A 25,517-nucleotide genomic window follows, 5' to 3' on the forward strand; every position below is an offset into this window, starting at 1 on the left:
GCTCCAATCAAAAACCAGCAACGAAAGGGGGGAAAAAAATAAATCCCTGGATTACATTTGTCTCCCAGGCAACAAGTGGCTGAGGAGCGGATAACAGCCCCCCTGACCATCTCAGCGCTGGAGGGCTTCCAGACCTCCCGACACGCCGCCTTCTCCCGGGGCCAGGCACAGCCACCTCGCTTCTGCCCATCACAGGTTTCTGCTTCTGCATCCACATTTAAGGTTATTAAAAACACGGGGAGTGTTACTACAAGTCGTCCCCCTCCTTGTCCAAGAGGAGACTATAGCTGCGGATAAACTAGTTCAGAGGTACTAATGGGGAGAGAAAGCAACACGTAGAAGTTACCCCATAAAAGTTAATGACTAAATACGTTTTCTTTAAAAAAAATCCTTATTATCTTTCTATTAGGAAATCATTATGCCTTTTTCTCTCACTTAATATATATGTATATAGTATCAGGATATTGTGTACTAAGTCCCAACTTATTAACTCATTTGGTCTTTCTCATATCTCAAATATACAAATCTGATTTCGCGCATTGCCATGAAAAGGTACATGATACAGCGTCCATTTGGTTTTTTCTCCCAAGGAACTCTATACAAAAATTTTAAAATCCTACTTTATACAAGCTATTAGGATCCAAACAAAAATGTTTGGTCATCTTTCAGTAGAACTGAAAAAGTTTGGAATGTAAAAATAAAAATTAAAATGCTGCTTCTCAGCTCTTTCAGTTGTTATAGCTGGGGATAACAGCGTTATCTGCTATTAAAACTTCTCATTATAAAAATTTTGCTTCCGTACACCTCACAACTAACTGCCTGGCCTTACATATCACCTATCATCTGCCCAAAGCTCAATTAAAAAAAATTGTGCACTGAGCTCCTTCCAAGACCGATGGCTGGGAAAGAATACATACCTCATCTATATAAAAATTCTGGCAAATGTTTCTTTGAGGAATTTTGTTCCCTGGTTATTTTAGCACAGACTTGAAATGTGTTAGGAACGCAACTTTTTTCCGGAGTTGTTCTTTTCATTGCCATACAAACAGTCTGCCCAAAATACAGCTTTGGGAAGAGAGCAGATACAGGAACCGCAAAGCATGCGGGCTCAGAGGGCCAGTGGCAATTTCAAATCGTACCTTCTGAAACTCCGGCTACACCTTCGCTATGAATCCGCACAGGACGGCGCTGGAACCAGGGAGGAGCAGCTGGCTCGGCTCTTCTTCCACAAGCCCATTTCAGTGATTCTCCTCAAAGAAAACTATTTTGCTGGCACAATTTTATGTCATTTAAATTCATTAAGCTGGCTCACATGAAGGGTCTGATGAGCACCCAGCGCTGCTGCAAAGCAGGGGATGGATGCAGGGAGCCAGGGAGGGGAACGGGAGGTCTCCCGCTGTGGTGACACCCTGATGCATCTCTTGGAAGAGCACACCGAGGAAGGACAAACAGGACCCTGGCTGGACAAGAAGCAGCTCAGAAAAGGAAAAAGAAAACCAACATGATGGAGAGCAGGGCACACATGGGAGACCTGGGGTGAGCTGGCAGCCAGGCCAGCAACCATGGCCCTGAGGGACAGACCAGCAGAGCCCAGAGGCACTGAGATGCTGGGCATGGATGCATGGATGCTGAGGGAAGCTGGGTAAACTGGGAGAAGAGGAATAGAAACAAGAGAGCCATGGGTGCGTGAGTGACCATACAGCTCTGCACAGACACCCAAGCAAGCTGAAAATTATTAAACTGAACTCTTTGAGTTAAAGACCTTGCTACTTTAAACAAGGGAACAAAAGTGAAACCAAGCCAACCACTCCCCACTGAGTAGATCCATCCTTTTTCTTCTCCACTACCAAACCAGGAGGGGATGGGTGGCTAGACCCTCCCAAACCCAAACTGTCAGCAATATGAGTTATGAGGCATATGGCAGCTACCCAGGCTCCAGTGGTGTAGATCTATACCATCTTTGAGAACTATGCCCTGCTGGTGAAGCAAGGGTGCTTGAGGAACTGTAAGAACAAGCAGAAAAAGCAGAAATTTCTTATTACTTGAAGAAAAGGGCATTTCCAACTAGCATCTGCAGTCCCAAGCTATCAAATCTTGAAATCGCACTACTGTGACTTATCAGTCCCTGCTTAGCTCAGTGTAAGTTGTTGTGGTCGTTAACACAAGACCTATGAATAACACTAATGATGCTTTCTCCAGCGATGAGGAACCTTTTGGTGCCAGTATTCACCATTACTGATCTCAGGGTTTACTCTCAGCACGGATGAAACCTACTATTGTCACAGCAAATGACCTCTTTGCAAGTAATAGCAGAGAGATTAGTTGGTATCAAAGGTTCTTACTCCGAAGAAATATTTATCCTGAGCTCCTCGTGCCCAGTTTCCCTGCAGCAGCAGGCCTGAAGCAAACTCTTCATGCGGATTTGCCAACAAGTTTATCCACAGGAATGCTGTAGAGCTTCTCCAGGTGTTCACTACGCCATGTGAGCACAGAAGCCTTTCTCCAGGATCAAGTTTTAGTGAACCGGTTTTTGAAATGCAAATTTCACAAAAAAAGAATTGGATGATAGAAATAGCCATGATGATGTCACCATGTCAACATCAAGGATTCCTCCTAAACACAAATACCCCTCTTCTCACCTTGTGAAAAACTCTATTTCATAAGAAAAGTGAGAGATTTTTGTGAGAAGGTGGAGAGGCAGGAGAAAGAGAAGTAAAATACTTTCCAAGTGGCACCTCATGACACCCTGCCTTCAGTTCTGAAACACACGAAGAGGAACACAATAATCACTTCAAAATCCACCTCGGGAGAGAACGACTTGCTTAAATAACTTCCTTGCACTATGCAGAGACACCTGCCAAGTGTCTTAAAAACCACTCTGCAACAGAACACAGATTACACATCCTTCACCGAATACACCGCTACCCTTGACTGTTCGCAGGCGCTGGGCGGGCGCTATAGGAAACAAGCGGCTCCTGATTGCAAAACTCACCGAGACTAGAAAAGGCAAGTCCAGCGCAACCGCTGATGCTGCGTTGAATCAGCACTGCCAACAGCAAGGGCAGAGAGGCTTTTCGGTACCCAAAAAGAACTTGTGTAACCAGGAACACTCTACTCAAAGGCCAGCTCTGTGCTGTTCGCTCGCAGACAGCGATGCCAAGAAGAGCACGCCTTTCTTTTTCAGTTCAGCTCCCCATCCCTCACCTTAGTCCTGCCCTTCTTGAAATGAAGCTGCTAAAATAGGACCGACTCAGAATTGTAGTTCCTTTACTTACATGAGGCAGAACTAGCATACTGGTATCAAAACTGGGGAAAGATACTATATAACAAATTTTAAACTATCTGGCACAAATGCTCAGGGAGATTTAAGATTAAGATGCTGAAATTGGTCTGCTGGTCTGTTTAAAATTTTGTTGGTTATCTTTAGCCATCAGTATTTCAAGTTATCAAGACAGACATAATGTTGCTTGCTCTGCTCGCCTACACTGGTTCTCCCGTTTTAAACAGTTTTACGAGTGGTCACAGACGATAGTAAACCTTCAACCCCTTTATCAGCTATGCACCTTGCAGATGAGGCTGATGGGTTCTTCAGTTAGTCCTTGTTTATACGAATGAAGTAATTCGCAGAAAGACACAAACAAGAGCATTTGAATCATCTGAGGTCAGCTGGTTTAAAAAAAAAAAAGAGAAATACAACTGCTAAGGAATTCTTAAAGAAAGAAAAACAAAGCCACTGCCAACAATTGCTATTATTATAAAACACATTCCTTAGATTCACTGTAATCTCACATAAAAATTACAAATAGCTATTCATGCAGTTTAAGGGTAGATTTTCTTCATTCTCTTCCAACATTTCTAGCACAGACCAGTGAAATTCTATATGGCCAGTTTTAAAGAATTGCACTATAGACCTTAACAGCAATTTTAATGACAGTTAACGACTGCATAGTAAGCATTTAATTTTCAGAAACCCTTCCACAAAATCCCTTTTACCTATGAATTCAAGAGAGTTAAAAACTTCCCCTGCCCTTCCTAGGGAAGTTTGGCAATGTTACGTGACAGCTTGACACCAAGAGGAAAATAAAGTAGTATTTGCATGTAGCATGACAAAACCCTTACACCCACTTCTCCTGCATGTTTTCAACTCTTTTTTTTTTTTCAGTAAACTAGCACTCACAGCTCAGCTCAAGCACAAAGCTGAAAAAGAGCTCTGACTAGCTAAAACACAATTACATGACCATAAATAAACGCTCATTAAATGCACGAAATTAAAGGCTTGATCGGAAGGCTTGCTGGAGTATGGTGTTCAACCCAAGTAAACCAGTGGCATCAGGAAATCACTGGCTTTTCTCAAGAAAACAAAAGGTTGGGACTTTTTAAATCTTATTTTGCTCCAAGTAAAAACATCCATTAGTTCAAATCACACAAGTCCAAGTCTCTGCTTTCATGCTCATCCCTCACTATTTTAGCTCACTTGCTCAATGAGCTACCCCAGACACCAACACAACCATCAACCTTTTAAACCCCTACTTTGCCTTTAGGAAAGTGGCTCGATTTTGCCCCACGTGGTGCAGGAGGCATTAACCATCTCCCATGTCTCTGGTGTCCTTCCAGTCACGAAATGGCACTGTTCCTTCCGACTAGAGAGGTTGGACGGGTGAGTAAGTTCACTGAGAATGAGAAGTATGATTATAGTGGAAAAAGACTACTTAGCCTCAAAATAAAATAAAACAAAAACCCTCAAACCAAAAGGGAAGCCAAGCGTGCGAATAAACAATGCTACAGGAATAAAGAGACCAGGCTGACCAGCACCATGAAAAAACAGCTGGCGAAGAGAAAAGGCTGTGGTATTCCACAGTCAAAAAAAAAAAACAAACCCCAAACCTATTGCACAGGCAAGACACAGCGCAAGATCCTGCAACACAAGAAGGTGCTACCGAAATGCACATTGTCCAGGTCTCCCACTGTTAAAGAAGTTCAAGTCTCACCAGCACAAGACATATTAGAAGTCTTCTTTGTACCTTTGGACTTGTATGGGCTATTGGAGTGGGGAGCCCTTAAGGGACTTCAGCAGTGTCTTTAGAGGCTGACCCCCACACAAACCCCCAAAGAACACCCCATAGCAGAGCCACAGGCGCAGGTCCTATGGTCTTGTCCACCTGCCAGAAGCAGAGCAAGGAAATGGCGTGTAACATCTCATGGCAATGGCTGCGAGAGGGCACAGGAGTGAGCCGACAGTTCGGGTTTTAAAAAAATGAAGGCATTCATGGGCTTTTAAGCAATTTTTTACCTCAGCACTCCCCCTCACAAGTATAGAGAAGTCAGAACATCTTCTAGTGCATGACCTCAACACCCAGGAAGTCTGAGCTACCACCAAAGACTACTGAGTCCAGGCATGCCCCCAGAGTCCAGCCTCTGGATCCCACAAGGGGCACTTCAATGCTGGGTCTGGAATGCTTCCCTATCTTAATTTCAGTCACGGTGACCCACTGCCAGACGACACCATGGGCACAGTTGGTCCACTGCTCCTCCTCCAGCCTCTCCACCGCTTCTCCAGCTACACCACATCAGCTTCCTGCCCCTCTCATCATCAAGTGACTCCTCCAACAGGCTCAGGAGGTGTTGCATTATGTCACCCAACTCCAAGAGTCATATTTAGCTTGTTAAATATCTCCTTGTGGAGTTTATATGCAAACCACCCCATAAGGCTATTAGGCTGCCATATGGAAATCCTGCAAGCAACTGAAGAAAGCAATGATGTTAAGCGCCCTTAAACAATTCCTTGCTCCTTTATAAAGCAGTTGTATGTTGTTCCATGCTAGTGCCTGGCAACCTCAGATGGTCCCCAAAGCCTCCCCAGGCCAGGCGAAGCCCGGGCGCTGGAGAAGAGAGGCTGTGACACTGCTAGGAAGGAACAAAGTGGAAGATCAAACAGAGGTGGGGAGACAGGGCTGGGAAGGCAGGAGAGCCCAGCAGACAAGGCTGTCAGTATGACAGCCCATCACAGGGCGTACTTGAGGGAGATTAGGTAGCAAGTAGCATTAATAATGCCGTTTCAGCCTATAGAATTCCCGGGTATACATGGAAAGTGCAATTATCCCTACTCTATTGAAGAGAAAATTGAGGAGACACAGAAACAAAAGAATAAAAAAAGTAGTTAAGTGCTCAAGGTCACCTATAAAGTCAATGGCAAAAGAAAAAAGAAAAAAATCCCAGAGACTCCAGACTGACAGCCCATTTAACAGGATGTACTAATTTTATGTCACTGGGACACTCATTTTAACACCCACTGGTCATCCGATACTTTTTATATTATCTAGTTTCTAAAACTGGAAAAAAAAAATACAAATTGCCTTTTCTTACAAATATATAGTTACATCGTATATGAGAACCTAGTGACAATTTTAAAAACACAACCCTTCACCCCACAGATGTTCAAAAAATTATTCAACACTTATATCTGTGCTAAAGGTTTGCAGGCCATTTTTTGCCTACTAGTGTATTAATGATGAAATAAGGCAGTGAGTGAATTTCCAGGGGAAGGGGTTAACAGCCAGGAGAGGCGGGTGGGAGGGAGTAGGTTGCACTAAATCCATTAGCAGTGACAAATAAAAATAGAAATGAGGAAGACCTGACAAAAGCTAACGGATTTGCACCATTTTCCCCTATAACTGTTTATTTAACATAGGGTTTTTCCTTGCTTAGTATTTAATATTGGTTCGCATGATGAACTGAGGGGGAAAACCAGGCATTATGATAAATGGGTTTGAGAGGCTGCCTGGATGTGGGGTTTCCAAGTGTCCCAGGGCTCTGTAGGGAAACAAAGCTGTGCTCCATCCTGATCCCTGCTCCGCAGTCTCCACAGATCCCTGTCACCTGCAGCAGGCACACGCTGAGGAAAAACTGTCCTTCTGCAACAGAGACCTCGGTGTCACCACACATCTATCAACGCACAAATTATTTCTGCCACTTACATACACAATACTCTACTCTGCTTGTGTCCCATTTCTACACCAGGTTCAGAGATACTATTTTTTACTATCATTTCTTTTTTCCCTTTCCTCCTTCTCATGGCTGAATGAAACCCCAGAAAGCAAAACAAAACACACCCCATGCTGCAAACATCCTCCAAAACAAGCCAACTTCTTGACTGCACTTGAAGCCTTCACCTCACTCACAAAGCGCAAATCAGCACAAACTTGCCAGGGCAGAGCCTGGCTTCAGGAGCCTCAACAGCCCAAATGTCACAAGCCCAAACCTCATGGGCTCCGAAAAACCTGGGACTTCACCATGACTCGGTACCTTTGCAGGCAGCCTACACCAATCCTCCCTCCTCCCCAGCGCCGGGCACTGTCACAAGGCTCTGGAGAGACACCTCCTAAATCAGTCAGTAAGATCAATGGCTCTGCAATGAAGGTACACCAGGGCAGGACCAGTTTAGCTCCAGGAGCAAACTGGCCTCCTGCAGGGACGTCAAAACCCAGCCGCTCCAGCAAGCACACTCCCTCTTGGACACCCTGGTGGGACTGAAATAGCAGTGCCTGCACGAGAAGGTTTTTCTCACCTGGCGGGATTTGGCATCTTGTTTTTATTTTAATACAAGCAAGAAGTCCCACCTGAGAGCCACACCACTGAGACCCACACATGGCCAGGCAGGGAGCAGCAAGCCCCCACTGGGCCGGGATGCAGAGGAAGAGCAGCACCACCTTCGGCACTAACCTCCTCCCGCGTCCTCTGGAGAGCCAGCCATAGAGCCCTTCCTGGAAGAGGCAGAAACATCATGATTGCACCAAAACCTTCCAGTGTGGGGAGGCTCTGACCTCAAGACTGCAAGGGAATTACATACCCAGAACGGGCTGCTGGGCAACCTGTCTGCCTCCACCGACTACCATGTCACAGGTGGCTATAAAGCATCCTCTCCCCATCCTAGCTCCAGCTGGCGAGGTGCCCCAGCCCACCAGTGGCAGGAGACAGCCAGGGCCACGGCGATACCGCAAGCACCAACAGGAGACACTGTGGCATGTGGGTTAAGCACAGCGTGTCCTCCTACCCAGGCCACCAGCCCAGTCCCCTGGCCCTCCCTACAGGTGTATGGCCCCGTCCCCCACTGTGCCACAGCTGGGGAGCCTGCACCCAGCCCCAGGGGTTGAGCATCCTACCATGAAGGTAGGGGAGGGAAAAGCAGGTGAGAAACTGTCCTTCTTGGCAGAAGGATGTGGTGACAGGGGGAGAAAGCAAGCTACATCAACACATCTTATCCAAGTCATCCTCGAGGTGGAGTAAGTTAGGAGGAACAATAGGAACTTCTCGTTGTGGGAGCAATTCATTTGGATGTGCTCACATTTCCTCCCATTTTCACTTTAAGTAAAAAAAAAAAAAACGTATCACAGGCTTGTAAAAACAGTAAGAAGACTCCCTTTCTTATTTTCCTCCACACAGCATCTCAAAAATAGATCTGACAATTATTGGTTTTTTGTTCCTTGGTGTTTTTAGGTGTCTGTATTTTACAAGCAAGGCTCTACGGGTTGCAACTGGTAAAACCCTAAAAGCAGCAGACGCAACAAAGCTTGGCACGAGGAACTACTGCAGCACGAGCCACTCAACCAAGCGTATTTTAGAGGGGATAATTAATACTGCATTTCAGCTTCCCTGAGCACCTCCACCAGTAAAACAGATTTGGATGTGTGCAGATAGTTTATTAAACATGGCAAAGTGATTACATTAGAGAAATAAGATGTAGAGTCACTGGCCTGCGTGGATTTAAAGCAAAAAAAAAAAAAGAAAAGAATATTTAAATCTAGGTTTTTTCCAAGGAAGTCAGCAAGACCTGATCAAAACCTACAGCTTGGCAAGAATAGGATTCACAGGTTTATTCGTGTTATTTCCCGTGCAGACTAGTTCTGCATTAGCAGGGCATTAATTAAAGTCTAAATACTTGTGGATCCTGACTCAATATAGATTCTTCCTCTGTTTAAAGTCCACTTTATTTTTCCAGATGCGATTTCAAATCCCACCAGTGATTTCGCTGTTTCATACAAAGAGGAAAGGAAAAGCGGGTTTCCTCAAATTCACAGAAGAGAATCGAAAGGCACGTGACAGAGGCAGCAGCAAGGAGCCAGCCTGCAAACCCACCGAAACAAACCCCACAGAAATAGAAATGTCACTCTCCGGGGCGCTCTTTCAGCTAAGCTGGTTGCAAACAGGATGTGAGCATCAGTCGCTGTGTGCAGAAAAGAGGTTATTCAGAATAGCAAGTTCGGGCACAGACCGGGTCTTTTACCCAGTAAGGAAAGAGTGGGAGGAAGGGGGTGGGAGGAAAGAAAAAAAAAAGCTTTCAACCCCCACACCGCAGCCCTGCCTGCTTGGGTTTTCCCTGCTCTCTTCTTAACCGAATTATCTCACAAGCAGACGTTTTCAAGTGCCACGTTCACAGGCAGCCCCCATGAAATAGGGCTGCATGGGAAGCCTGAGCGTGCTTCAAGTGTGCAGGGAGGAGGAGGAGGAGAAGAAAGGACAAGGCTCCTCAGGAAAATGAGACTGTGGACAACCTCAGCAGCCCTGAGAAGAGGGTCTGGGGCACTTGTCGAAAGACACACCATCCACAGAAAGGAAGGATTATTGCTTGGCTTGAACACGAGAACAAGAAGAAAGCCAGTCTGGAGCAGGGGAGGGGAAAAAGAGAAGACAACACTGTTCAATGGAATCTAGAAACCTCTGCAAATCAGAAAAGCTGTATCAACTTCTACATTGGCCTAACTCATCATCTTCACCCTCCCAATTCCTCGGTGTTTGCTAGCAAAGCTATTACTCATTCAGATCATCGTATACCAAAAGGCTGCTGATCAATATTGCACAAGGGTGATTAGTGCTCAGTGATTAAACATCAGTGTATGAATTTATCTGACTTAACATGCCTGAAGTGGAAGGAAACAGGGAGAAACAATTCTTGAGCAGACTCCTGTAACGAAAATTGACAACTTGCCCAACATCAGATGTTGGTGTTGCGAAGAGTTCAGAAGCAACAAGGAGAAGATGTATGGTGTTCTCAGAAGGACGGAAAATTGTTTTCCTCCAAATTATTCATGATCAAATATGCCTTTGAATAGATCTACCATCTGAAGGAAAAGAAAATCTCATTTAAGGATGCCAAAGCAAGGCTATTTTGATGACACAGGTGTCACGCAAACAAGCCTGCTGTGACCTGAGTCACTGCTCCGGGTCTCCTGTGATCTTTTTCTCTATCGGTTTCACACAGGAAGCCTTCATATTTGACACACCAAAAATAGCAGATGGTTTACAAATTAAAATCTTCCTTCAAAAAAAGGTTGCACCTTTTTTCTTTTCCGAAATGCAAATGCGCTTTCAGCACCGTGCAACGATCATTTAAAGCACTTGCCCCTGCCGCGTGTTCCTCAGATGGACGTTTATGAACGGTTCCGTTTCTAGATGATGCAAGTAAGAAAAGAGAATGCTAAGAAGGGAAAAAATTAAACACAAAAAAAAAGCAATCAGAAATTAATATCTGAATGTGAAAAGCAACCAAAAATAACGTACAACCTCCCTGACAGAGAAAAACACATAGCTAGAAAATGAGGTCCGGACCGCTGAAGGTCCTATCCAGAGGCTGACCAAAACGGAATGGGCACCTCATAATTGACTCTGTCCATCCTACTGACGATGAAAAGCTTTGACAGCAGCGGTCTTACATTTCAGAGCTGCGTAACATACCAAATCCTGCTGCAAACCAGTAACCAGCCCTTGAGCATGCTGGTGGTGTGAAAATCCACCATCGCTTGCCCCACAAAAAGAAGCCAGATACACCAGTTCCAAAGCACCAGCCAGTGGAGAAGGGCTGGCATCTTCCAAAGGGTCCTTCTTCTCCTCACAGTCACACCCAGTGACCACAAACGCTGACATCTGCACGGTACGGAAGAGGATTTCCGTAATTGCTGTGTTTTCCTTGCAAAAGACTCTCCAGGGCAATACTAAACATGCCACCAACAAAAGACTTTGAAAGAAACTTGACAGATTACAGCTTTATCGTAACCTCCAGAATCTGGCTTTAATTTTGCCAATTCATGGCATTTTTTAGCATGTTGGGATACTAGGTGTTTCTGTTAGAAAGTCATGAAATGGTGCAAAATCATGGGGGGGGGGGGGGGGCGACCAAAACCAAACCAAAACGTTTCCAGCTGTCTTCACTTCTGTAAAAGAGCCCGTAAAAGATCTTAAAGGCTCTAAAATAAGGCACACTTCCCCTCCCCCATTCTTTTAAATGACATGATTTTTAAGCCGATTTTGTAACTTCTAAGGCCCAAATCTCTATATAAATAGCCCCACACACCTTCCATCCTTGTCATATCCACCCGTATTATTACGCACAGGCACACCTAGATGCTAGCATTGCTTGGTCTAACTTAAAAAGCCACGCAACACAAACACAGAGGATTTATTTGGGCAACTACAGAATTCCCTCCCTTCCCAAACGAGAGCACATCTCCGTACACAGTGCGAGAAGGCCGAGGCTACATGTGGCAAGGACTGAAAAGCCATTTAAATCAGCTCTGGAACCATTTCATTGTTTAACCTGATGCCAAACAACACATATCGACAGATAGTCAAAAGAGGAAAAAAAAACCCATGAGTTTAATGACGAAGCAAATTCTTCTCCTTTTTAATGCATGTCTAAATTAAAGATTCAGAGTGCAAATCCAACAAGTTTGTGGACCCCCTTTTATAAATTGCAAAGGAAATAAATCAAAGCTGATGGGACACACAAGTGGATAATTCTACCATAATTAAGACACGGCCTCTTGTCCCGTCAGCTCAAGCCCAGGCAAACACGTTTTTGGCATACTAGACACTGGAGGGTGAGTGGGACTCAAGTGCTGATGAAGGAGCAGATGGTAATTAGCAAAAGTGGTTAGATCATAAGCATGTTTACTTTGAAACTAAAATAATGCAAGTATTTTAGCTGGGGCGGGGGGGGAGGACGTTTTCCTATTTTTTTCCTAGTCAGCAGAAAAACAGGATGAGAAAGCAAGATCTTTCCTACAATTTCAATACTACAAATTAAAATCAAATGTTTCTAAACGAAAATTTTATTTTTTTTTTTCTCAAACAAGAATGACAGAAAAGCTTGTCTCTTAATGGAAAGGGTCATAATTACATTTCTGCTTTTCCAAATTCAGAATTACTCAGCTCTAAAAGCCAACAGCAAATGACACATCAAAGCAGGGTTGCTCAGCCAAGAACAAGGAACTTCATTTCTCCCAACAAAAGCAGTGCTGCCCAAAAGGCAGTGAAGTCTCACAGGTGTTTTAGCAAACCCAGAAAGGATTCAAAGTGGAGGTGTTCTACTAAATTTTAAGTGCTGCTTTGTTTCAGAAAAAAAGCAAGAGAGACGGTTCAGGTTAGTTAGACTCTTAACTTAGAGTGATCTGTTTAGACTAATTGATAACCAGTTGCAGCAGCAGAACACGTGTGTCCTAAGGAAATTTTGCAGAGAGGTACCGCTGTAACAGCATCTCATTTTCCTAACCCAGAGATGCAAGTAGATACAAAGCTTTGTGTGACAGCCCAAATCCATACTCCGTTTTGCTCCCATTTTACCTTAAAAGTGTTTGGATGATCTAAAAAACAATATGACCGTGTAATGCTCTTTATATATAAAATATATTTTCATACACACGCACACACATACACAGAGATACAAGAATAAATGAATTTAAACAGAAAAGGAGGTACAGCCTGAACAATAAAATCCCATTTGTCTCAATAGCTGGAAGCTAGCACCGTACTGAGTCTTCTGTGCAATTTGTCTCTGTGACAGCTTCTTTCCTCTTTCTCTGCCACGCAGCCAAAAGTCTAGAAAGTATTAGAACTTGACACAAAATTGTGAAAAATAAATCTACCCTCTTTTACAACAGCAAGGTTTGTATATTTAACCCTGAGCATTGAGGGGGGAAACATTCATCTGTAAAGAAGGGGGTTAAACGAGAGAAAACCCAAATAAATTAGTGCAACAAGGTAATTATGTAACAATAAAGGCATTACATTAATTGCCAAAACAGGAAGAAAAAACATTTTGGACAAGTTCATCCAACTGTTTCAAAACAAACCCTGCAACGCTAAAAGCAGCAGCATTTGTCTGATTCCCAGCCATCTGGGCCACATCCTGACTCTCCAACTTCCCATCTCGCCCAGGTAAAGACCAAAAACCTGCATTTCCCGTGCACACTGTGCATTTCCTCCTTCCGACCTTAGCTACGTGGGCAAGGCAATGGGTTACTTGCACCAGGATAAAGTCATTCAGGAAGGGTGGAATTATGTAAGAATCGTATCATTATTTCCAGTTAAGTTTATAAATAAGTATAATCTCTGAAGGGGATTCCTGCAGAATTAAATACCTTTTGACCCCGGAGCTCTGTACCATTTTCTCTCAAAGTCTAAGTGTAATTGTAGCTCCATCCGAGCTGGCAGCAGCAACTTCTGAAAGCTGTCAAATATTCCTCACCAAAACCTGTCGTAGTGCTCCCAGGAGCGGTGAGGACCTCTGGAAGCGCAGTGTTCCTGTGCTATTCCAGGGCTGGAGAAGGCTGCGTGCACACTGCCAGTGCAAAGCACTGGTACTAAGGAGAATCTCGCAAATACAGCTTTTCCTGTATGGCAAGGACTTTATTCCTAAAGATGAACCATGCAAGAACTACTTAGTTCTCTCCAACAATTTAAAGAAAACAGATCTAATTGCAAAACTGCTACATTTATTACAGAATCACAAAATGGTTTGGATTGGAAGGGACCTTAAAGATCATCGAGTTCCAACCCCCTGCCCTGGGCAGGGACACCTCCACTAGAGCAGGTTGCTCAAAGCCCCATCCAGCCTGGCCTTGAACACCTCCAGGGATGGGGCAGCCACAGCTTCTCTGGGCAACCTGTTCCAGTGCTTCACCACCCTCACAGGAAAGAGTTTCTTCCTAATATCTAGTCTAAATCTTCCCTCTTCCAATTTAAAACCATTACCCCTTGTCCTGTCACTGCATTTCCTGACAAAGAGTCCCTCTCTGGCTCTCCTGTAGGCTCCCTTCAGATATCGGAAGGCTGCTATGAGGTCTCCCCGGAGCCTTCTCTTCTCCAGGCTGAACAACCCCAGCTCTCTCAGCCTGGCTTCATAGGGTAGGTGTTCCATCCCTCTGATCATCTTCGTGGCCCTCCACCGGACCCGTTCCAGGTCTGTTATGATCTGTATCGCTTAACCTGAAGAGTGTTTACCCTCCCTCCCCCTAATCTAAAACCAAAGCATTTCACAAACGATTTTCCTGTTTTTACTGGAACACACAATAACCTAAGGAGAGATGTGCTCCTACTCTCCACCCTAAAGGGTGAGGAAAAGAGATAAAAACATAGGAATGAAAGCTTGGGGTAAAGTATCTGAGCACCTAACCCTAGTCTTGCATTAGCCCCTGCAGCCCCTGCAAGCTGCACTGGAGGCATTTTTTTTTTCAACTTTAAACTCAGACAAACATTTGCAGTAGTTGCCTCATCTCAGCGAGTGCCCTCCCACAGTAGGCAGCCACAGGATCCCATAAATATAGCTCTGGAGCAGCGCCTAATTTTCTGCTCATAGCCTGAATGAGTGCGAATTCAGCATTCAACTGGATTCTCTTATGCAAAACCCCATCCATAAGTTTCTGCTCCGTGTACTGCCACAGACACTTTTCCACGCTGTTTAGACTTCCCCATACAAAAGCCCATTCATTCCTCTGCTTACCAAGGGTTGTCTTTCAGCAACTTACACCGGCATTTCAGAATCCTGATAGTACTCAGCTAGTGGTAAATTGCTACTGTTCACTGCTGCAAGGAAATACAGCAATTCGGCACGCCGTGGATAGTGTTTTGGGATCTTACGTCACTGGCTAAGGGCAGCAATTTGGTTTCTTTTCTACTGTAGCAAGGAAAAACCCACTCACATTTAAGATCCTTGGAATGGGTCCTCTCACAAATTCCTACATCAGTTCCCAGGACAAAGTTTCTGTAACACCCGGAATGGAATTTGAAGAACATCACTAATGAATTAAAATATACTGTCTCCAAAATTACTAATATGGATAACTGAATAAGATCCTGAGGCATCATTTATGGCTACAACTGCTACCTTCCGCAGCCACCGGTCCCAATTCTGCTCGTTTACTCAAGAGTAAATCAAAAGCAGCTCCTCGAAGTCAAGAGTCCAAACTGGTGGAAGAACAGAAGAAAACAAGTAATGTTCCAGGCTAAGGAGGGCCAATAGTGACCTACCAAAAATTCAGGAGGAAAAAAAATTATGCCAGAGTAGGAAGGTCACTCCCCTTCTTCCTCCCTACTGTTGCTTATCTTACATGACCTCTATCATTGACGAGTTTGACACCACTGACAGCTACAAGAAATCAAGGACTTTGTAGAAGCCAGCTGAGTTGCCAGCAAGTAGATAAATCTTGTCAGCATCCAGACATAAATAAATGTGTTTATTGCAATGGTAATAAAACTGTGGTTATCTTTTCTGGAGAATAATCTGCACTAAATGACCAGACCCAGTAGCGATGTGGGTGCAGTATCTCAACTACCAGGCATCTCAGCAGCTCCAGCCACTTAATCAGTAAGATGAGGGCAGGCTAAGAGGAACCATGGACACAATGACCTGGCAGAGCGTGGCATTCTGTGCTCCCTGGTGTAATTAAAGTTGAGAATTGCTGTGAACTTCAGTCCTGGACACTTACTTTGCTCAAAGGGGAAACATCTCAGGGAGCTCTCACCAAAAGCAGCACAGTTGAGGAAGACGCTCCTTGCCCTCACCTCCAAGGCCAGTTAGTCCCGGGCCAGCCAGACTGCTGACCGGCGAGCGTCCCAGCAGCTATCCACAGGGACACTGTCCAAGAGCAACATCTCTGCTCCTTCACAAGAACCGCCTTTGCCTCCATAACTAAAGAAAACATACAGTATAACTTCTGTGCCTGAATTCCTCCAAATCAGAGAAAACACACAAGAATTAAGTCAGAAAAACTAAGATACAAGACTGATACAAGCATTCAAGCAGACGTACAGGATCCATTTTACCTTTCAAGATGTCAGAGCAACAAGCATCAAGGACCAGGGACACATAAGCTGTCTGTGCTTCTCTGCTGCTTGTCAGTCAAACACTGCCAGACAATCGATTTTGGAACCTTCCCTCTCCCCCAGCCCACCTGTAATGACTTCCCAGTTCTGGTGCAGCACGGGAGCCCTGCTTTTGGCCAGCTCTGGGACACCAGAGCGGGTGGGGAATGGTTGGGAAGGAGACTGAAACTAACGTGGAATTAGATTGAATGATAGATGTTAGGAAGCAAAATTAAACAGTTTTTTCCTTGAGATCAAAACTTAAACACTGAATCATCACAAGCCAGCTGCTACTAGTGAATAAAGCAGAATCTCATTGTTCTTAAACTACTTAATAACAAACTGACTTAAACCAGAAGTTCCAGAAAAACAGCAGGATTTATATGCGTCTCACTAGAGCAAACTTTCTTCAGTATCTTCCTTTGCCCAGAAGACAGGAGACTTGACTTACGCTGCTTCAAAATACCAGATTATGAATCAAAAGATAAAAGCAAATACTTAGAGATGGAAATCTTTATTAGCTTAAGAAATAACATATAGGCATGCAGCACAGTCTTTCCCTAGATGCTTTACTGAGCAAAACTTAACCAGAGGCAGCCACGTGGGGCTTTTTTTAAGCAAATCTGTGTTCACAAGACTAACTGCAGCGTCACATATTGCTTTGTTATAGCTACGTACGGTGCTTGCACCACGACCTCATCGAGCAATGGTCTGCCCGGTCTCGAAATGAGAGAACTCAATTACTTCTGCACGCTGAGCCACCACTGACCAACACACAAATACCAACAAATTAAAAATAGAGTCACGCCGGATCCCTTTTTCATGAGGATTCCAGCTTGTGTTGGCCTGGACCGTTCATTTGTTTTAACTAGGTTTATGATGAAGATACAGCAATTAGCTGAAGACAGCACAGGTGGTTACGAGCAGCCTGGAGACGGCTCCTCAGACCCCACCGGGCCAGTCACCTGAATGACTTTACTGGGAACGCGGAGCTGCCACAGGAATGAGAGAAGGCTTCAGCTGCCTGGCTCAGCGAGTGGGATGCAGCAACTGCCTGAAACCAGAGCAAGGCGAGGAAGCTTCTCCAGCAGCTCAATGGCTACTTCAGGCTGCTTGAAGAGTATTTTCAACTCTTCAATTATTTTCAACTGCTCAATTACAATCAAGTCTTTTAAAACGCTTTTTCACGAGGCCTTCACCCAGGAAAAGAAGCCACGCAGCACAATTTGCTGTGCTCTTTCAGCCAACGTAAAACACTTCCCTTTTAGGAAAGGAAGGAGGAAGTCTAAGGGACACATATTTTGTAATTAAAATGGATTCTTTGATGTTTTGTTGAAGAACCGAAGCACAAGACAGAAGGGTGCACCCTCGGTCAGACCAGCAAGTCCAGTTCACCCGATGTTCAGCCACAATTGGAGGAAATGCAGCTGCCCTTGCAGGCCTGGTGCTCAGGGGCATGTCTTGATACCACCACAGGAGCTTCACGGTGATCCCCCCATGGGCCAGTGTTCGTTAATGGACACGTGAAACGCTCCTGTGTACGCACATACTCCAGCCCCATCATCAGCGAGGCCTCCTGTGCTCAAACCGGAGCGTGGACCCAGGGATCCATGCTTCCCTTGCTGGCAGTGACAAGGGCAGCTCGTTAGCTCCCTGACTATTAGGAAGAAACCTACCTGCTGATGAGGACGCAAAGGCAGCAGCACGGAAAAGCCTGACCACTGATCTTATGGACATCCTTCCCTTTTCCATAATAGCTTTTCAGAGTACCCACTGCACTGCATCACTCAAAGCCACCCCTCCTGCCAACATTAAAGCCTTTGGACAACGGAAAGAAATAAACCCTGCAAAGCCAAGACAACATAGATGTGCACACATATCCCTGCGTGCTTTTCCTAGGACCATTTCACCCACGTTGCAGTCTGTGCTCTCGAAGGTAAGAGCATCTTCTGCCCCTTCCCTTCCCCACCTCCTCCCGCTGCCGCCGGGTCAGCTCGGAGCTGGCTGAGAGCCGCGGGCAGGGTTTCATGCCAGATTAAACAGAGCTGAGCCCACGGCCTGTGCTGACACCGGTGCTCCTCTGACCACAGCAACCAGGAGCTAAGCAGGGAGCTGAAAATGAACCCAACTAAACTCACCCACTGAAAAATAACGCCAACGAAAATAAACACAAGTAGTTTTCAGTCTGCTCATGGTGTGCTGGCACATGTGCAAGTAAGAGCTTAAGAGGGGCTGGCAATGCAACCCCAGATGGGTCGAGTCCCCCAGCAAAGGGACCAAGCAGCAAGGTTGGGCAGGGACCATGCCTGATGGTGGCAGCCCAGACTTTGATTTCTTTAAATCACCTGTAAAACACCACAAAGAGCCACCGACAGAGGCCACCTGGAAAACAAATAGCACAGTCCTGCTCCCAGGGAAAACGTCTCCAGCAGAAGAAAGCCTCTCATTGTATTTAAAGTTCTTTTCTCTTTACCTTGTGGTAGCTCTCCCTGCAGCTGCCAGCCTCTACTAGGCCTTCCTTCAGTCAGGAATGGCAATCCCTACCTCCTCCGCAATCCCAACCGGAGGTATTCCCCAGCCTCACCATCATCTCCACTCCCTTCATCATCTTGGCACAACTGTTCTGTTGGACGGTGCCGTGACTTGAATCAGGGAATTAAGCTGAAAAGCAACTCAAGAGTTAAAAAAAAGAGGGGAAGATGAAAATCTAGCCAGATCAGATCCCTGACCAGATCTGTGGTTTGTCACAGAAATAAAAAAGTTCCTGTGCCGGGAAGGTGTCACAGCAAACGGCCAGGAGCAAGGGAGGTGTGAACTGAAAAACAGACTCATCGGCCCCACCACAGCCCGAGCCCAACGGGTAAAGAACGGCTCACTCCCGCTTTTCTGTCTGGGCTCTCTCAGTGCTGCTTAACTCGCTTCAAATTGTCTTTGCTGGGGGCTAGGAGCACAGACACGACCAGTTACTCCAGCTAACGTAACCTAAGTACCCAGTCCCCTCTGGTAGGTCAACAGCCTGTCAATGTGCAACTAACACCCCAGTTACCCAGCCGGGCGCCTGGCCATGGGCTATCTTAACCAAGAACAAGATAACGTAAATACCTCAGATATAAAGGTTCAGAGGACCCTCCCGATTGCCAGCTCTTCATCATTATTTGAAAAAGAACTGATTATGCTTTGTACAGCTCTAAACCAGTTAATACAGGCAGACTCAGCTCCAAAGAGTAAGCTCTGATGTAAAGTCAACCAGCTGGAAGCCAGTGAAACCGAAGCGTTCTTATTTCCACGCACAGCTCTAGGAAATCTATTATTTAAATATTTGGTATAATTTCTTGGGTTTGCACTTCAAAAACAAAACTCAAAGGGTTCAGGAAAAGCTCTTTCATAAATCGTCTGGTATCTGGAAATCCCATATTACAGTATGGTTCTAGAGACTTTAATGACTGCTCTGGAATGAGATGACCCTTATTTCTCTAAATACCAATTTGAGGTGAAAATTTCTGATACTAGAGAGATTTTTAATACGATGGACTGGGTGTAACAAAATGGACTTTTGAGTTAAACCAGATGAATTCCAGCTTCAAAACACAACACCTGCTTTTAACAATTTGGGAAATTAACAGTTGGACCAGCTTATTTAGGGTATTGTTTTATTAATGGAGTCAACATCACCTGAAGTCTTTAACATGAATCTGAGGGGTTGTTTTGTTGTTTAGGTTGGTTGGTTTGTTTGGGGTTTTTTTGACACTTTAGCTTCACCAGATGTTATAAACGCAGTGAAATCCTGAGCTTGTGTTATTTGGGTGAGTCTAGGTGATAACAATATTAAAAACGGAAGAGATCATTCCTATCCCCAGAGTGCTGCTGAGCTTTCACACTCCTCTGAAATATTCCCGAATAATAGCGTTAAAAGAGGGAGGACAGGGTCCCTGGTCCCTCGCCTTTGTGTATATGCAGATTGGATTAGGAGATTCTAGGGAAGAACAGGCAGGCTCCTTTTCCTCTCACTCCAGCTAGTGCTTATCTTTCTGCAGGGTTTTTACCTGTCAAAAGCCCAGACATTATCACATCAGAAGAAAGACATTGGCGGGGGTACTCCTGAAAAGTCTCCTGTGTCCAAAGGGTCCCCCCCCCACCAAGGGCTCTCCTCAGGTGCCCTGACACAGCTCTTATGGGGGCAGTGCATTAGACCAGGATGAGTTGGACGCCGGCTCTCGCAGAGCCCGAGGACCATTCGGGAGTCCTCAGATCTGAGAGCCTGCTCCAGACGGAGGAGGAGCCTGGCTGGATCTCCATGACCCAGTTATGGACCACGTACTTCTAAGAATAACTTCCACATCAAGCGAGGAGAATTTTCTTCTCCCGTCCCCATAAACATATCCTTTACCCTCATTACATTTTTATTGAGACGTCCCTCAGCACGAGTGCCAAACAAACCTTTAAGAGACTTGAAATTTCTTCAGCGTGCACGCAGCCAGGAGCATGTGTGTGTTTCCCTATCTCAGACAACGCAGAGCAGACACAAAGAGGAACCCTCGACAGGATGGATGCCTGAAGAAGCACAGACCAGGGAAAAGATGGCAGAAAGGAGCATGGGATGAGAGCCCTGGCTTCTGTCACCAGGGGCTGCTCACTGAGACAAAAAAAATCTCTGAGAAGCCAACGGGGGTCAAACATCCTCTCCCCTCATTCACTCATTTGATAATAATGACCCAGAAAGTTTGCATTCATAAAAGGCACAGACGTATCACGTGCCCTGAAAATACAATCCTACCAGCCTTTGTTCCAAGCAGGAATCCCTACGCGAATAAAATAAATCTTGAAGGGGGAGGTGGAGGGGAGAATAGGGTTTATAACAAATTTTTTTCCACAGACCCTTAGCTAGAGCAGCACTAGTGGGCGCAGCTATAATTACAGCAAACCTACATAATGCGTCTGAACTAGCTTAGCCCTTTCCCTGCAAGCAGAGAAGCTGCCACATCAGTAACTCCGTTGCTAGGGCAACTGCTTACTTTCCATATCAACTGCAAACTCGTTGCTATGGAGACACATATACAAGAAAAATTCCTCTCTATAGCCAAGGACCAGATGGTAGGGAAGTCAGGGAAGTCATGGGCTAACGGGCTGTACTAAATGGGACACACACTAGAGGACATTTAGATCTGTACGTTCACAATAGGATTAATCTGAATGACTGAATTCACAGGTCCAGCAGTATAAACAAAGCCAGGGAACTCCTCATCCACTCCCCGTCATGTGATACTTCACACTCTGGCCAACTATTATTAAACTGCTGAGCTCAATGCAAAGGGGTTTGTACAATCAAGGGCTCAGCATTTTCCCTTCTTCAGCCCGGTTGTCTCCATCCCGGAGATCAGCCTCACAGCAAAGTTACATGAACAGTCACTCTGTGGGCTCGCCAGGTAAGCCTGATGGCACTGCAGCTGAAGTGGAGCAGCAGCAGTGCATGAACAAATCCGAGGAGAAAAATGGCTTTTCCTGGCATTCCACACCAGACCTAGAAGCACCAGGACAGGGAAAGACGAGAACTCAAAGGATACAGCCTTTTTTTCTTTTTTCTTTTCCTGTTACAAGGATTCTCCCATCGGGAAACGCAAGCATTCATACGCAGGCAGAAAAAGCTGCCTACTTTAAATACATATTTAGCCCCATGAATATAAATTAGTGGAACCCAAGATTGAGAAAACTACTATGCAGAGAGAATTCAAAAAAGAATTAAGTGTTCAGCAGAACTTTTTTTAGAAAAACGATTACTGAAAGGCTACGCAAACAAACGCTGGGAAGCACAACTATGAGAGGAAAAAGCTTCTAGCTTTTCACAATGTGTCAATGCACATCAACCGGCAAACGCCTGCGATTCCCAGCACTGATTAACTCCTTCCCCCCGCACCGCACATGTTTCAGAGCCCATCTTGTTAGCATTTTCTAACATCCCAGCTCCTAAATGCCTTTTTTTTTTTTTCCCCCCACATAAAAACGGTAAGACAGGCAGACTGCAAACCTGCAATCTGAAGATTCTACCTGCAAAGGGGAAGAAGTGGAACGGAAGAATTCCTTACAGAGGAGAGTCCCCCCCTTACCCCGCCCTGAGCCCCAGCCCAAACCCAGAGAACCCTTTAGATGGAGACCTTCCTTCTGACCAGCAGAGATGCTTGCTGCAAGGGACTCGAAACAACCCCAAGCGTGTGCGTGCACACACAGGAAGGTATTTTCAAAGCCAGCAGTTGATGTTTACTGCTTTCCAAGTCCGCAATTAGCTGTCAAGCACCTGATTCAGCAAGTCTGACCAACTGCCAATTCTGCGCTCAGGACTCTGTCTGCCACCTCCCTTGGCCAGGACATGAGAAGAAACCCAGCAGGGGATTTAAACGACCTGCCTTGGTGCATTTTACACTTGAGATTGTCATCTCATTCACCTTAATGCTGGCTACCTGCAGTTATTACCATCTCCAGGAGACGGGAGAAATTCTCTCTCGTAAACCTGGGATTTTCCAGGAATGAATAAAACCCCACCCCGTTACTGGTGTAGGCAAGGCCTCCCACCACACCTTGTTGTCTGGCTGTGTAACCATGGCTCTAATCACGGAGTCAAGACGTGGGTGACTAGTCATGCATTGTGCTCCGCCACTTCCCTGCGGAGCAGCAGCGCGTGGTGGCATTGTTCATAGGAGCTCAGCAGACCGCCGGGCATTTGACAGATAGACATGAAGACAAGTTCCTCCTAGGAAGGAAGCCGTAATCTAAATAGTCAACTTGTAAACAAAGGAAGAGGGACAGAACAAAACACAAACGGCAGCGCTAAACACATGCCTTGCCAGTTACAATATTTGGTTTTGTTTGTTTTTTTTTTTTTAAATATATTGTGTGAAGGTTTCTTACGGTCTGGGACAGGATCACAGAAGTCTGGTGTGGCACTTGTTATTACAGTCTCACTTCCAAACAAGAATTTAAGACTCCGCTTTACACAAAACAAGATCCAGTTCAGGAACAGGGTTTTTTAATCTCACACACAATCTTTCACAGCAACTAATTTATAAAAATACCAACATACAGTGTGTGATCAGCAATATGTGGACAGTGGATTCCGGGGAATAACATTTAAAAAAAAAGAAGATAAAAAGTGTCAATCGTTTAAAAAAAATGAAAGTTTCAGAGAAAAGAAAGTTAAGGAATCTAAAACGAAAAGTTGGTAGTTTAGGATAATGTATGACTCTTCCTCTAGAGCTACTTGAGCTCCTATTCCACAGCATTTAAAGTTAAATCACACACAAAATAGGGAGAACAGCACCACCAACAGAAGTCTACTTTCAGGGTAACCAGTTACAAGACAATCACGGCATTTACTTCACTGAAATACAAAAGTTGAGTGCATCTATTGTTTCTGCCAGGAGAAAGCGTCCACTTTCTGATCTTCAGCCAGTTTTAGAGACAGACGGTCAGTGATGCGATTTTACCTGCTATTTATTTCACTAACCTGTGAGGAGGCCTGTGAAATTAATCTGCAAGCTGATATTTTTTATCGGTATACTCGTACTTTGCCAAAGATTCATCCAGAGCACTGATTCTGGAGACTGTCCCCTTCGGAAACCAATACCCGCTCCCTAGGCAGACCCAGGCGGTAGAGGGACTGCCTCCACGGCTCGCTTCCCATTTCCCTCGCACACAGCCTCCTCCTCCAGACGCCACTGAGGATTCAGCAACGAAACCAGGCGACAACAACAGAGATCCCAAAGCAAAAATGTGCTCCCCAGGCTTCTGCCACCGCACCAGTCGCAGAAGTGACATGAGCCCAGGGAGAGAGTGACTGACATCTCGGTGACTGGTAACTTTCACCTTTGGTGCCAGACCCGTTTCCTCTCTTTGAAGACTTTCTCTAAAAACCTGCCTGAAATGGAACAAAGCTTCATCACTGAAATTCAGAACTACTTCTGTTTGTTTAAAAGAAAGAAGTTTTCTCAGATTACAACACAGACTAGGGAAAAAGCGATGGACTCTTACATAAGGCATACCCTTTCACTATACATTTGTATAAGCCAAGAACAGCAAGCAGCCTATTTATAACATGATTACATTCATCTAGTATAGCTGGAAACCATTACCACAGCATGATAACCAAAAACAATATTTAACCACTATGCATGAAGACACCAGCTGGGGGGAAAAGAAAAAAAAACACACACACACACCCCGAGTACTTTCTTACAGATGTCTAGACAATGAATTTAATAAAATCAGAATGAGCCATGCTAAAGAAATGTTTGCTCTCTGAATTTAATGAGCTACGTTACCAGGGACAGCATTGCGTATTCTGCATTTCCCTGTTACGGACAGGGAATACGGACAGGTTTCCATAGTTCCAAACTTACCTGACTTCTGTCTTTGTCCACTTTCTTAAAACACTTATTCAAGGACAGATTATGTCTCACAGAATTTTTCCATCCAGTGGGTGCGTTTGCAAAATAGGGAAAGTGTTCCAAGATCCAGTTGTATATATCCTTTACGGGCAGTCTTTTGGTTGGCGAGTCCTCGATGGCCATAAATATGAGGCAGCTAAAGGAGTAAGGAGGTTTGCAGTTGGGGTTCTGCTTGGCATCGTAGGGCATGTCAGAGTGGGCAGGAGACGGCGGCGTGTCATCACCGATGTCCTGAACGGGGCTAACGCTCCGTAACACCGAGTCCCCAAAGCTTTTCAGCAAGTTCTTGCTCTCATGTAACCAGTTCAAATTAGTTAGTTCTTCATCTTCCATGGCCCCTTTATCTAATCTGATGGCAGGCAAAGAGAAATCTAGGTCCTCGTCATCGTGAAGTGCCTTTGATATATCGCTATCTTGGTAACGTTGGCTCAATCCGCTGGGAACGCTAATTCCTGAGCCCTCTGGCTTCTTACTGGGAGGCATGACTGGACCCATTTAGACAGCAGCTCCTGGGAGACGGAATCCAAAGGAAGGGGAGAAAGAAACAGAGAGAAAAGTAAGCTCATGAAAACATACTGCATAACATTTTGACAGCTTTGCCCTAACTGGTCACTGGGTCTTTTACCATCTGCATTAAAAATGACAGACTCGCATAAACACTCACCCGCAGCTGTGAAGTAAAATTATCGAAAGTCAGGAGAAGGAAGAAATTTCATCTGATGGAATAAAACCATAATCCCGATACACCTCGGTTCTGCATGTACATGAAGCCCCACACAGGAAATCCTAAAGACATGTCCCTTTAATGATGAATATGTGTATCGAATCATTGAATACTCCGATTGTATCGCTTTAATAAGCATGTAAACTAAAAAAATTAAAAAAAAAAAAAAAAAAAAGAGGGGCTTAAGGCCAGTTGCTTCAGATTAAGTTCAGCTGTTTGACTTTTGA

The 25,517-nt window shown here is 45.0% G+C and overlaps 1 protein-coding gene across 3 annotated transcripts in view; it reads right to left on the bottom strand.

Moving 5' to 3' along the window:
• The window catches only part of FOXN3 (forkhead box N3), a 127,564-nt gene extending 102,489 nt beyond the window's left edge, over positions 1-25,075 (bottom strand). For 2 of the 3 annotated variants that reach the window (XM_074148807.1, XM_074148806.1), the window contains exon 1: positions 24,519-25,075. In XM_074148807.1, coding sequence (XP_074004908.1) covers positions 24,519-25,061 — 543 coding nt within the window. In that variant the 5' untranslated portion in view covers positions 25,062-25,075. The remainder of the gene's footprint in view (positions 1-24,518) is intronic. The other variant, XM_074148808.1, reaches the window with a different exon arrangement.
• Positions 25,076-25,517: the final 442 nt, after the last annotated feature.

The sequence above is a fragment of the Numenius arquata genome, chromosome 6 (genome assembly GCF_964106895.1).
Source record: "Numenius arquata chromosome 6, bNumArq3.hap1.1, whole genome shotgun sequence".
NCBI classification, from domain to species: domain Eukaryota; kingdom Metazoa; phylum Chordata; class Aves; order Charadriiformes; family Scolopacidae; genus Numenius; species Numenius arquata.